At 37.7% G+C, this 14,497-nt stretch overlaps 1 protein-coding gene across 3 annotated transcripts in view; it reads left to right on the top strand.

Annotated features, from left to right (window-relative positions):
- PLCB1 (phospholipase C beta 1) overlaps positions 1-14,497 on the top strand; it is a 694,965-nt gene that overhangs the window by 10,325 nt on the left and 670,143 nt on the right. For all 3 annotated transcript variants that reach the window (XM_059039231.2, XM_059039234.2, XM_059039236.2), the window contains exon 2: positions 8,037-8,114. In XM_059039231.2, coding sequence (XP_058895214.1) covers positions 8,037-8,114 — 78 coding nt within the window. The remainder of the gene's footprint in view (positions 1-8,036; positions 8,115-14,497) is intronic.

Here is a 14,497-nt window from a genome sequence, read left to right as displayed (position 1 = left end):
TACACATATACCGAGATTTTGCAAGGAAAATTGCCCTTAAAGAAATTCAGAAGTGTTGGGAGTGACAGAGCAAAAGACTGATGGTTGTGAAAGCATCCTCTCTATCTGGATAATGATTCACAAGGAGAAAAATGGATATGTGAGCTTTATTGCCAAAATGAGAAAAATATTAAAGACATATAGTTAAAAATATTATTTATAATAAAACTTCTACCTACACTATTTCTTCTGTGTAGAGGGAATGGAAGTTACTGGGACAATATTATTGACATCCTCCCTTCCCTGCTCCTAGTTCAATATACTTGGGCCACCTCTATGGTCCCACCTTCCCTCCTGTCCCTGGGAAAGCTCCATGTCCTGGAGCCCATGTCTCCTGATTTCTTTGGATTCTGGATTCATAATTATCCTCCCCTTTGACGGTATCTGTGAAAGATTCCCTTCTGTTGAAGCTCTTCTAAGAACATAGAAATATGCTTTTTAGTCACATAAATGCCAACATAGAATCCAGCACAATGTCCCCCCCCCTCCTCCAACAGTTACTGTCCTCTTCCTCATCCTTCCCTCCACAAGGAACATGCAGCTTCTACCCATCTTCTCCTCTCCTCATATCCCACTCACTCCTTCTCTGCCCTCCAAAGCCTTATTCTGCCTTTGCCATTGCTTTGAAATTTCTCCTGCCACAGCTTCTGGCAACCTGTTGGGTGCCAGCCCAATTGATATTTTTCAGAATATACCTTGATTCTTTTTCTGCAGTTTCCTTCCATCTACCCATTCAGTGTTCATACTTTAAATTTGTAGTGATGCGTCTTATAAACTGGACATTTTGCTAGTGTTGTGGATTTACAATGGTCAATGACTTGGTTCCTGCCCTCACAGAGTTGGAATTCTTCTGGGGGAGATGGATGCTCAACAAATAGAGGTAAATGATGTTACTATAATTGTGATAAGTACTATGGAAAAAAGTACAAAAGTACAAGTGAGTATAAGAAGTTTGGAAGGTTAAAATTCTGTTTAAGGAAAGACCTGAGTTATAAGTAGGACTTAAGCCAACATGAGGATGGGGAGTGTATTAGGTCAAATGTACAGGACATGTGGGCATCCCAAGGAGGGAAGGCACATGGGACTTTGAAGGACAGGGAAGAATAAGCAAATGGGGCACTTGGTGGCTCAGATAATGAGGCGGGATGGCAAGGGGTGCATATATGCTACTTAGGCCATGGCAAAATTTTATCATGAAGTCAGTAGGAAGCCATTAAAGCTGTGTTTCTGAGCCTTGGTACTATGGACATTTGGGGTCAGACAACTCTTTGTTATGGGGTTTGACCTGTGCGTTATAGAATGTTTAGCAGCATCCCTGGCTATCTACTAGATTCCAGTAACAAAATCCCCAGTGTAACAACCAAAATTGTTTCTGGATATTGCCAACATTTCCCTGGGGTGCAAAACTGCCCCTGGTCCAGAACCACTGATTAAAATGTAAACCACTGATTTAAATCTTAACTGATTTTAAAAAGTACTGGGTCACTTTGTGCGCACGCGTGTGCGCACCCACACACATGGCCAGTAGGGACGTGAAAAGATGTTCAACAATTAGTCAGTAGTCGTCAGGGAAATGTATATTAAAAAACCACAGCCCACCAGACCTATAGCTTCCTGAAATGATTGGTTTACTCATCTGATGCCCCCACTAAACTGTGAGCACCTTGTATGTTGGGGGATTTGGACTTTCATTTGAATCCCTAGTATAGGCCTGCAGTATCTTGCATGGTATTTGAAGGAGCATGCTTCCAATTTTTTGCTGTATTTTGTTAAAAGAGTTTTTTATACCTGTCAGTAAAAGGCAACTTTTTAATGGTACTTCTCTCCACTGTTTTGCATCCTCCACCCTGGACCTTCTTCCCTCCTCTGTTTTCCTTTCCTCAGGGAAATTTCAGACTGGACAGGCCCTGGGAAGAAAATCCTCTTCCATGCTGATGCACATAGAAGATTTACTTCACTGATCCTAATCTCACAATCTATCATCCAAGACTGCCTTTAGTGTGTGTGTGTGTGTGTGTGTGTGTGTGTGTGTGTGTGTGTGTGTGTTTCATAGTCAGGGCTGCATTGCTGATGTTTGTTGGGCATCACATCTGATTTTCTGTGACGCTTGGAATTTTTTTTCCTTACATAGCTGTTTGTGTATGTGTTTGCCGTCTTTGGCTCTGCTGCTTTCTGAGGCAAGTCTTGGGCAATCCCTGTGGAGCATGGCTGGTTTGTTTCCCTTGTTGACTCTGTAACATTGATTAGTTCAGAAGTTCACATCTCTAGCCATGTGTTTTTTCTGTTTAACAACATGAGGACACAAAATCACCGTGGAGTCAGGATCGTGGTCAATCTTGGCCAGTAGACTTTCTGACAGTGGCACCAACGTTTGGGCTCTGAGTCTGTGGGTCTGTGAGCTGGTCCTCGACATTAGCCTTAATTGGTTATAGCTTGTATCAGTTTTATAGGGTGTCCATAACAAAGTAGCACAGATTGAGAGTCTTAAACAACAAAAATGTGTTTTCTCACAGTTTTGGAGGCTGCAAGTCTGAGATCAAGATGTTGGTGGAGTTGGTTCCTTCTGAAGACCCTGAGGGAAGGATCTGTTACAGGCCTCTCTCTCCATAGCTTGTAGGTGGCTGGCCTCCCTCTGTTGTCACATCATCTTCCTTTTGTATGTGTCTGTGTCCAGATTTCTTCTTTTTATAAGGACACCAATCCTACTGAATTAGGGCCCACCCTCAATGACCTCCTTTTAATTTAATCGTCTATGTAAAGATTGTTAACCATATACGGTTGCAGTTTGAAGCACTGGGTAGGACTTGAACATACGGATTTTGGGGTGGGGCACAATTTAGCTCATTACTAACCTGAACCTGGTAAAGTAGAACTCAGAGGGCAGCAAAGTATTGGCTCTATTCAGATACTTGAAGAGTTGACACTTAGAGAAGCAACTAGATTTATTTTGTATAATTGGGTTGGCTAAAAAGTTCATTTGGAAAAACCCAAATGAACTTTTTGGCCAACCCAATAAGTAGGTGTTAAAACTAAATGGTAGCTGCATATATGGAAAAAAATCCCAAAGTTTCTAGCTGGCATTATCTGACCAAGTTTGCTTTGTGAAAAAGATTTCCCTGTTAAGGAGAAAACTTATTTTCTCGTGAAGATTTAGAGCTCCACTGCCCAGTAGAAATATAAAATGAGCAACACTGGAAATTTTAAATTTTTTAGTGGCCACATTAAAAAAAGTAAAAAAAAGAAAAACAACAGGTGGAATTAATTTTAACAATAGAGTTTGTTTAACCCGATATATTTATTTACATATATAATTAATATAAAAATTATTCATGAACTACTTTACATTCTTGTTTTCATTGTCAGTCTTTCAAATCTTATAGCATATCTTAGCCAGCTCGCCACATTTTAAGTGCTCCGTGGTCTCAGGTGAGCCCATATTCAACAGTGCAGGTGGACAGCGTTGCCTTCTCAGTTGGGGCCAGATCATCTCCAAAGAAATGAAAAATGGTTCTTGAGGGACAAAAAGTCTTCTTATTCTGTACTTTTTATTTTGTATAAAGCACAGTATACATACAGCATATAAATAGATATACAGAATATCTGTGATATTAACATTTCATGGAAGATGATTAGGAAAACAAATGTCGGAAAAAGCCCTAATTTAGCAGATCAGTAATGAAACAGTGTTGAGTGACCTTGGTGTAGAGTCTGTCCTTGAGGTTTAATTCCAGTGCTTCCCTTACTAGCTTAGCTAGGTTTCCTTGGACCTAGTTATTTAAGCTAAGCCTTAGTCTATTTATATGTAAAATCGGGATAAGTGTCTACCTCTTAAAATATTATAAATATCAAAGGAGAAATTCCATTTCGAGTTCACATTGCAGTGATTGGCTCAGACCAAACATTTAGGATATGTCTATTATTATTTGGTCAGGGAGTTTTGTAAAGAATATTCTGGTATTGGGAGGGAGTTTGGACTGTTTTGTCATTTCCTCCCAGTTTCTTTAAGACATTTTATTTATTTATTTATTATTAAAATATAGTTGCCTTATTATATTAGTTTTGGGTGTACAGCATATTTATTCAATATTTTTATAGATTATACTCCAGGGTATATAATTTTTTTATAGTGATTCATTTATTTTCATATTTCATTTTTTTTTGAGATGTAATTATCATATAACATTGCATTAGTATATGTTATTGATTTATATCGGCACATTGATGCACAAATCATAATAAAGAAGTTATAGGACTTTGTAATTTTAATATTGATTGCAGTGATTCTTTTCTCTTTTTCTTACTGAAATATCTCTCATTCTTTTAGATATTGAGGTTTTTTTTTTTTTTTTTTTTTTTTTTGCTGTATGCGGGCCTCTCACCGTTGTGCCCTCTCCCGTTGCGGAGCACAGGCTCTGGACGCGCAGGCTCAGCGGCCATGGCTCACGGGCCCAGCCGCTCCTCGGCATGTGGGATCTTCCCGGACTGGGGCACGAGCACGTGTTCCCTGCATCGGCAGGCGGACTCTCATGGATGTTGAGGTTTTAAGAAGTCCCTTTACTTTGTTCCTTGACTGTCCTTTACTTAACCTAAAACCTTTTTGGAGATTCATGTAAATTGTAGAACAGCAGCTTCTTATATCATTATATTAGTCTTCATTTTTGATAAGATGGGATGAGAGTAAATGGTTTCTGTCAACGAAAGAGGAGTAAATAGAGATTTACTGTACATTATCCACAATTACTAACTTAAGACAGGTATGTTTATTAGTTTCAAGGTAGATGCTTATTGGAAAAAATACCTTATAACTTTAAATAAGCAAATTGAAGTTGAATTCCTAGTTAGAAGCCATGTGCTTATAAGACACAGGGATGTCTACATTTCAAGCTCACTGGTGCTCCTGGGCATTTACATCACTGTATTCCTGATTCAAAGCCTCACCCATTGTAGGCCTGTGTCAGTGGATCTAAGTCTGGTTCCTGGACAAGTAGCAGCAGCATCACTGAAAATTAAGTAGAAATGCAGATTCTCAGACTCTATTCCAGATCTCCTAAGTGAGAAACTCCAGAGAAAGGGCTCAGTAGTCTGTATTTTAACCAGTACTCCTTGTAAATCTGATGCACCCAAAAGTTTGAAAACCACCTTCTTATGGAATACACATCTTACGGATATTGATGGAGGGAGAAAGAATAAAATATAGACCATCTGAGAGTTATCTCCATTATTCTGCAGTAAAATGCTACAGTTGCCTTGGGAATGAAGGATGGCCATATATTTCAAACTTCAAACTACAGCATATATTCTGACAATTAAGAATACTTGAGATCTGGGTTGAGTAGGGGGAGAATATAGGCACTTACAGCTATGTGAGAGGTGTGAAAAAAGGAGGTGGAGTTGAAAATGGATATTCATGCATTTCTGGGTCAAACCTTGCCTTGAATGGCAAGAATGCCAAGTTCCAGCTGATCTTGGAATGTCAAAGGTGATTATGGAGGAAGCAGGCAGGGAGCCGAGATGAATGATCATTTAGTAGAGGAACTGTGGCCGGAAGAGTGGGGTCAAGAAAATACTGAACAAAGGAGCTTTAATTTTGAAGGAGGAAAAGGAATAAGCTAGAAAAAGCGGTATCCAAAACAACGAGGCAGCCTAACACAATGTTCCAACATATATATTTGAGCTGTTTTGCTCTGCTAACTTTAAATATTTTATTGTCTGAGATCCTTGCAGTGAATTATCACTAAGATTTTGGTTAGAATCTTATCAGATGCTCTTGTCAGGCACTCTGATTAGAAAAGGAACTGATGTGAAAATGGTAAGTTACACCTACAGGTTAATTCCAAATTTACCTGGAAATTCGGATGTGTGTTCTGTGAAGCCTATTGGAAACTTTTATTTCCCCCAGCTCTGGAAGAGTAGGTGATGAAACAGAACTGAAAATATTGCTATGATTTACTGGAAATATTGCTCTGAACTTTTATGCATGTAATCTCATAGGAGAAGCTTCAAATATTTTAAAAATTATCCTTCCATTGTAATATCAAATTTGTTTCCAAATGTCTTTTTTTTAACATTTAAAAGTAATTCTGGAATTTAAAAATTCCAGCTGAAGCTCTATGTAACAGCACAAGCCTTGTAAAAGATATTTTCAGACTGCATGTTAAGAATGAATCTTAAGACTATCAGGATACAACAGCAAGGCAGTTGCTCAAAAAATTAAATATAGAACTATCATATGATCCAGTTATTCCACTTCTGGGTATATATGGAAAAGAATTGAAAGCAGGGACGCAAACAGATATTTGTAGGCCCATGTTCATAGCAGCGTTGTTCGCAATAGCCAGAAGGTGGAAAGAAACAACCCAAATGTCCATCAGTGGATGAATGGACAAACAAAATAATATAGACATATAACTGAGTATTATTCAGTCTTTAAAAGGAAGGAAATTTTGACACCTACTATAACATGGATGAACCTTGAACACATTATGCTGAGTGAAATCAACCAGGTACAAAAGGAAAAATACTGTATGATTCTACTTATATAAGATACCAAAGAGTAGTCAAATTCATAGATACAGAAAATAGAATGGTTTGTCAGGGCCTACGGAGAGGAGGGAATGGTTAGTGTTTAATGAGTGTGAAGTTTCAGTTTGGGAAGATGAGGATGGATGGTGGTCATGGTTGTATAGCAATGTAAAAGTATTTAATGCCCCTGAACTTTACACTTAAAAATGGTAAGTTTTATGTTATTTATACTTACCACAATAAAAAAAGAATGCCACGATGAACTTTCATTTAATATTTTAATAAATCAGCTTTTAAACATAATCCACTATAATAATAATGAACATTTTTATGTGCCAATAATTGATCCAAGTGCTTTATCCAAATTATCCTATTTAATTCTCACAAAAAAACTCTGAGGGAGATATGATTAATATGTCTTTTTTTTCCAGTTGTGGTTGTGCAAAATGAGGCTCCGGGAGGGGTCAGGCAGAGATTTGAGTCCGAGGAGTTGGCCTCCAGAACCTGATTCTTATAATAAAACTTATCATGTGTACAAAAACCTTAGATCTGCTCTACCCATCCAGAAGACAATCCCAAATTCCAAAATTATCTCTGCAAGTTCTAAATTTATTAAAAATCTTTTAAATCAGATAGAGGATATGACATACCAGAGTTACAATGTGTATGAAAAAGTTGAAATAAACTGGTTATTTATGTCTGTTTAAAAATTGCAATTCCTGCAAAGGTCCCAGTATTTCAGTGTAAAAATCCATATCCAGTGACATGTGTTTCTTTGTGCAGATGGTATGCCTTTCTGAAAATTGCCAAAAGAAAAGAACACATATTTTAGAAATGTTTAATATTGTAATTACAATACAGGCAGTTTTTGCTTTATAATATGCATGCTTTAAACTCAGAAGACTGTCTATGATGTTTTATTTTATTGTGTGAAATTTAAATTTATAACAATTCTGTGTAAAGCCTTCCGAATATATAGAAGATGGCCTTATTTACTGTTACCTTGGAAACAGCAATACCTAAATGCTGTTTTTTCTCTCTTCAGTACAATTAAAAATCATTTTATAGAGCAAATGTAATTTAAAATAATATCCTGAAGCATGGATTTTAATTAACTTTAATCATATAAAATATATAATGATGTTTAGTGTTAAAATTATTTGGAAAACCAAATATAGCTTTTTGTTAGAAAACATGCCAGTGCCTTAAAAAACTTGCCTTAATCAATAAATACATGCATCACTGGCCTTTTCCTTTATGAGTAATGTCCCAATATTCTAATTATTAGTAAAGTACCTCAGTTATGTAATTAACAATCCTATGATGTTAAAGATATCATGTTTAATTTTTTATTAGTTTTACTAATAACTGATGATCTTGGAGAAACTTAACAATTATAACTTGTTAAGTAATTCACAGATAAGGCTTTCTATAGTGGCATATGTAAATATATGTGTATTTTCTTACATTTCTAGGACTCCACTATTGTCACTCCAATTATTTTGAGGACCGACCCTCAGGGATTTTTCTTTTACTGGACAGATCAAAGCAAGGTAAGAAGTGAGATATGTCTTTCTTACATTTTCCAGTTAGTTGCTGATTTGCGAAGTATTTAGCTTTCTATCCATTGCATGGATGACTTTTTGTAATTTATTTAAAGATTCTACTTAAAAAGAATATCTTAGATAGAAATGTCTTGGGACTTTCCAAGGTCTGAAATATTAGATGTGCTAAATCCTAGAACAATTGGCATTTTTCAGGGTAAGAACATGGAATTGTGAATTAACATTTGTTGTAGAGGGAAGTTAGCCAGTATTACTCCTGTTAAGTCTCCCACCAACTCTACCCATAAAAAATGAAGAAACATGATGAGAAAGTCATTTTTGACCCTGATGACTGTAACTGTGGCTTTTCCTTTCTCTTCCTTCTCTCCTTTGCTGCTTATTAAGGGTTCTCCCAGCCTCAGCAGGAATTTGGCCTTGATAATTTGTTTTTTGTTAGAAAATCAAGAATAAGATCCCTTTAGACTATACCTTCACTTTTTCAGGAATTTCTTCCCATTTTAGCTTTCTGTCCACCATACCATGACTTTAGAATCTCATTTATTATGAAACCAATTGAGATGATTCCATATTGAATTATTAAAAACTAGACTGTCTGCAGATCATAAGATTTATTTGGAGTTGAGTTTAACGGGTGGTTAGGTCAGAATATTCATAAAAAGTAGGTTATTATTTCCATAGATGATGCTATGGTTCTGCACTTGAACATACAAGGCCACAGACCACAGAATATTTTGGTCCTATAAGCTCTGATATTTGGAAAGATGGGACAGGCTTTATTGAGAGTGCTAAATCCATACTGAAACCAATAAAATACCTGGCATCAAACTGTGAGGTGCCTTTTCACGTTCTGGTGTTAGTTCTCTATATCCAAGGCTACTGGTGTTTGTCAACTTAGCTTTCGGCCATTGGGGGCAACCTGGACTTCACCAGTGAGTAGCGGTATGGAACTGCTGTCTGCAATGTCATATTTGGGGTCAGAGTAGAGCCTGGGGAAACTCTTAGGGTGCTAGACAGTAATATCTGGCCCCCAGGGCCAGTCCTGAATGGGTCTGTTAACACGTCATCCAAAAGGCAGATTTTAGCTTTGTGGTCCTGGAGTTAATTTCTGAATATGGGTGCCCTGTAATCATCTCTGGCCACAGACATGGGGCTAAAGCATAGACCCCGAGCTAACGTCAAAAACCGTATTTGAGTAAGATTTCATACTGACTGTTCATGTTTATTACTGGGTGTGTTAATCACTTTGGCTTTGACATTCTGTTTGGTTTCCTGCTGTTATGTATAAAACAATGGCTTGAAAGAGATTTTTTCCTCCTAAAGGCTATTTTTAGAACTGTTGAAGCTATATTCATGAAAGATATATTTATAACGCCTAGAGCATTTTTAAAGGTTGGGTATTTGTACAAGAGACTAGACTGTCAGTTTGATTTTTCAACTTGTAAATCAAGCTTCTATAGAAGCAACAGAAGGTATTTTGGGGTTTTAAAATAATTCATAGCAACTCAGTTAAGCTCCCCTTTAAGACCAATCATAAATATTTCTTTGCTTAAGAAAGAGAAAGTGTTTAGGACCAGAGGCTCTTTGATGTACCTCTATTGTTCTGTGAACGCAGTATTTTAACTCATGCTTATTTTCAAATGTAGAGAAATCTCAATTTTTTAATACTAACCACTTTTCTCTTGGTTGTAATGCTGTTTATGACCAACTTAAACAAATACTGTGGTAGCAATACTTCTGTCTCTTTATTACTTTTCTTTTCATGGATATTAATCTTTCAGTTCTAGCCAAGAGATGGGAATTTCATTTTTCACTTTTTAAGTCAACGGTCGTCATGTATCAGAATTTTGAGGTTTATTTTTTTAGTTAATGATCATATATCAGTATCTAAAAGATGAGAAGATTTAAGAAAAAAATTAAACTTTCCATGATTCTAAGTTTGTCATTTTCTTCTGGCTTTAAGCCCAGTCCTGGAGTCAGAACGAGTGATGAATCCACTTCTAGGAGGTGGACTCCTGTAAGTGATATATTAGGAGCATAAATGTATGCAAGCAGAGATGGTACCCACAAGTGAGTGGGGAGGGCACACAAGCTTTAAGTCCATGTTTTTGCATAAAATCATTTGAAGGGATGGGCCTAATGTTGCAGTCAGATGATGCTTAGAGGCCCAGTTTCTTTAAGATATTTTTTCTGACAGTCAGTCTTGTTGATATGAATCTATCACATGTACTACAGAGGTTACGTCTCAGAGAAAAAATGTGACACTTTTAAGTTTATTCCGCTGATTCCCTCCCCGCCCCTGTTTGGAAGCTTGCATTGGTATCTGGGTGATGTGCCTCTCTTCTCCCTGGAGCTTCTTCCTTTGTCTTTGTCCATGTTTCTCATTGGTCCATGAAGCCTGCGCCGAAGCCCTTTGATTAGTGATCCCTTGAAGCCTACTCTGCTCAGAGGCGAGCTGAGTGGCTTAAGAAGCTCTTGGTGAAGAATACTGTTACAAAATCTTTCTCTTTATAGCCATGGAGGAGAATCCGCATTTGACAGTTTCTCATCCATGTCTTCTCTCCTGTCATGGCCACATTGTACCATGCACCACTGATTTCAAGCCACTGGTTTCACTCTCTGTGAACATTGACATGCTTCCTTCTGTAACCCCTCCTTTGATTTGTCACCATAGAAATGATAGGTGGCAAAGAAGACAGACAGCCCAGGTGATTTAAGAACTTAAAAACCAGAGCTGGCAGGTAATTTTTAGGTAGCAGAAATATGCTCTGATGAAACATTGAAAGAATGTTTGGGGTTGGTTGGGAGCAGATAAATATGAACATCATCTTAAGGGATAAATGTTCATACTTTGTACCAGCTCTGGGCTTATTTTAATCATTCTTTCCCTTTTATTGTTGGCTCTGTAAATCTTATTGACTGTAATTAGCAAGAATGAGTTTCTGAATATGACTATTTTAAGCATGGTTGTTTTTCTTATGTCAGTATGTGTTATGTAAAGAGGATCAGTTTATTTGTAATCATGAGTGAGAAGGGGCTCCTGTACTGCCTGAGTATGGAAGAGGTTGCCTGCATTATGCTATGACTTTCCTTTGGAGCTCTGCCATATCAGGACTAGAAACCAACACAGGAAGTGTTAGCTGTGAAAACCATGCGAACTACAAGAAGAGTCTGTATGGGAGCTGAAGAAGAAAAAAGGGTCAGTGTAAAAGGCTAATAACAAAAACCTATCCTGCTAGAACATGAAACATAGTAAGCTGATGCCCTGCTTCTGTGCCAAGGTTGGTGTAAAAATAAAACTACTCACTACTAGATCCAAGAAATTCAATATAGTTCAGTAAGCTCTTCCTTGTATCCCTAAAACAGGAGCTTGGAGGAGGGGAAAGAGGAACATATAATTAAATTAAAAAGGAAGAGGAGGAAAAACACATTTTAAAGGAAGAGTTCCTACTACTTTATCTTTTTTGTTACAGATATTATTTATCTTTTTTTTTGTGGATAATCCACTAATAGGTTCTTTTTGTAAGAGAGTAAAGCAGTATTGACACCTTTGACTCCTCCCCACCATTGACCCAATCCAAGTCTCTTCCAAAGTCGATTGCTGATAACAGCTTCATGGTATCTTTCCAGGTCTCCTTTTAATGAATTTGTGCATACATTAACTATGGAAATATTTCATTTTGTTTCATTTATATTCATTTGTACCCTAAATAACATCATATTATTTTTATTGTTCCACAAACTGGCTTTTCACTTTACAGTATGTCTTACAGAACTTCTTGTGTAAGTACGTGTGAATCCACTTTATTCTTTTAAATTCCTCTACATATCCCATAGAATGGATGACCAAATTTCATTTAACAATAAAAAAATTCTCATTGATGGACTCTTGGTAGTTGTCTGTTTCTAGTCCACAGAAAGCAATCCTGAACTATAGAGTAATAGTCAGCCTTGTGTATCCCTCTCTGAGTATATGGGTCAGGCGTCCCTGAGGTAAATTTTGAGAAGTACAGTTGCTGATTGAAGGCTATATATATCCTAAATTTTAGTTAATGGTTGTGTCATTTTATAACTTTGCCAGACTTGTGTGAGAGGAACTGTTTCCTCAATCCCCACCAACACTATTAAGGAACATTTTAATTTTTGCCAATCTGATGCAACCATTGTATCTTTGCTCTAATTTGCTCTTGCCTGATTTGCTAGTGAGCTGTGTACACTTTCTTACATTTGTGGACAATTTCTCTTTTCTATTACAGGAGTTACCTGCTGAATTTCCTTGCTTTGTGTTGAGAGTTGTCCAGGTATTCTGGATGTTAATCCTTTAGCTGTTAGGGATGTTGCAAATATTTTCTTCCTGTCTGTGGCTTGTCTTTGAATTTCTTAACTTTTAACTTATGCATGACAAAAGATGACTTGACATTCTCAAATTTGATGTATTCACATTTCAATCTTTTTTCTTTTTTGTTGCTTTTTGCTTTATTTAAAACCTTTCTTATTCATCATCCTCATAGCCATCATTATTATTAGTTTAGACTTTTAATTCATGTAGAGTTGTCTTAGTCCATTTGGGCTGCTCTAACAAAATACCATAGAATGGGTAGTTTATAAATGACAGATATTTATTTCTCACAGTTCAGGAGGCTGGAAGTCCAAGACCAGGGTATCAGCATGGTCCAGTGAGAACCCACTTCTGGGTTGCAGACTTCTGGTGTCCTCATGTGGTGGAAGGGGCTAAGGATCTCTCTGGAGCCTCTTTTATAAGGGTGCTAATCCCAGTCAGGAGGACTCTGCCCTCAGGATCTAATCACCTCCCAAAGGCCCCACCTCCTAATACCATCCTTGGGCATTAGGTGTTCAACATATGAATTTGGTAGAGGGTAGGGACACAAACATTCAGACCATAGCAATCATATAATGTATTTTGAACAATTGATGTGAAGTTTGGTTCTAAATTTAATTTCTTCAAATGATTAGTCTTGTCTGTGGGTGGCTCCTCATTCTTTCCTGTTGGAGCCAGCTCTGATAGCACCGTCTCTTCTGTAGCTTTCTTCTGGCTAAGAGTGGAGGGTGTGGGAGGTGGGAGGTACGATGGTGGGTTGACCTGAGTTGATGCTCCCATTTCATTCCTAGTGCTGATACCTTCACCACCTGTTTGGGTGGCCCACATCTACTCCTATGTTTTAATGTCTGTGGGTTTCTGGGATGTCATTTCCTACTTCATTTTTATTCCATTTATCTTTTGTCTTCCATTCTTTCTGATTGAACAAGTACAATCCTTTCTGTGTACCCATGATCCTAGATGATAGACATATATTTACACCTGCATATCCAGTCATTTCTAGGGACCCAGGACCAGAGGAGGGCTCCACCATCTGCACCATATACCATGTTTTTCTGGCCTATGATTTTGCACGAGACAACCATTTGGGATCCTTGTAGAGCAATGATTAAGCTTCTATTAATGACAACTATAGACCGCATTCTCTTATGGTAGCCTTAAATTTCTATACAGAGTTCAAAAGCAAAGTTTAAAAATTAAATATTTACATAAGACACAGTGATGTTTTCAGCATAAAAGTCCAGAATTCAAAAATATTTAAAATGATGCCTCATAAGCCTCTAAGAAAATCTAGAAATATCATGTTAAAAAAATAGTCTGGCCTCCAAAAGAACCACCAGGCACCACAGATTTCATTAATCATTTATCAATGGTGCTTCCTCTTTCACACACATGTCCCTAGTATATCCCAGAAACATCAATTTTGGACTTTCTTGCCTATGGTGAATGGGGTAAGACACTCAACAGTCAACTGAGTGCAGTGATGTGATTATAAATTAGGAAGATCAACTCTATTCACTTTTATTTGGTAGTTTCCCCCAAACCCTGAAACAACAACTGATTTACCTTAGAAAACAGCAAAGTGCATGTGAGTATCACTCTTGGAGGGCTGCGATCATTGCTTGGCCTGCAGCAGTGCACCAATCATTGCCAACAAACCAGCAGCATCTATGGACTAAGTCTTTTCTTTCACCCTCCATGAATTTCCTTCACATAAAGAAATTAATAGAGCAGACATGGCCCAAAATCTAAACCCACGTCCTTACTACTCCTGAGGTGAAGAGTTGGACCCCAGTGTCCAGCATTTGCATTCCTTTGCTTTTTCTGGCCTCTGGAGCTCATGTCACTGCCTGAATTAACACCCACCCAACCAAAGAAGTTTGATGGGCAAATACCAACAGCTCCCTCACTTTGTCGATGGGATAACTCAAAGGTGCTAGCTTTCTGTTTTCTTCTAGTGCCCTCCAGGGTTAATAAGCCCATTTACCCTCAGTGGTAACTGGCTTGAAAACACACCCCACACCCTTCATGGGCT

Source organism: Kogia breviceps, chromosome 14, assembly GCF_026419965.1.
Source record: "Kogia breviceps isolate mKogBre1 chromosome 14, mKogBre1 haplotype 1, whole genome shotgun sequence".
In the NCBI taxonomy this organism is placed as follows: Eukaryota; Metazoa; Chordata; class Mammalia; order Artiodactyla; family Physeteridae; genus Kogia; species Kogia breviceps.
Note: the sequence above shows the minus strand (reverse complement) of the source record. Positions and strands in the feature narration are given on the sequence as shown.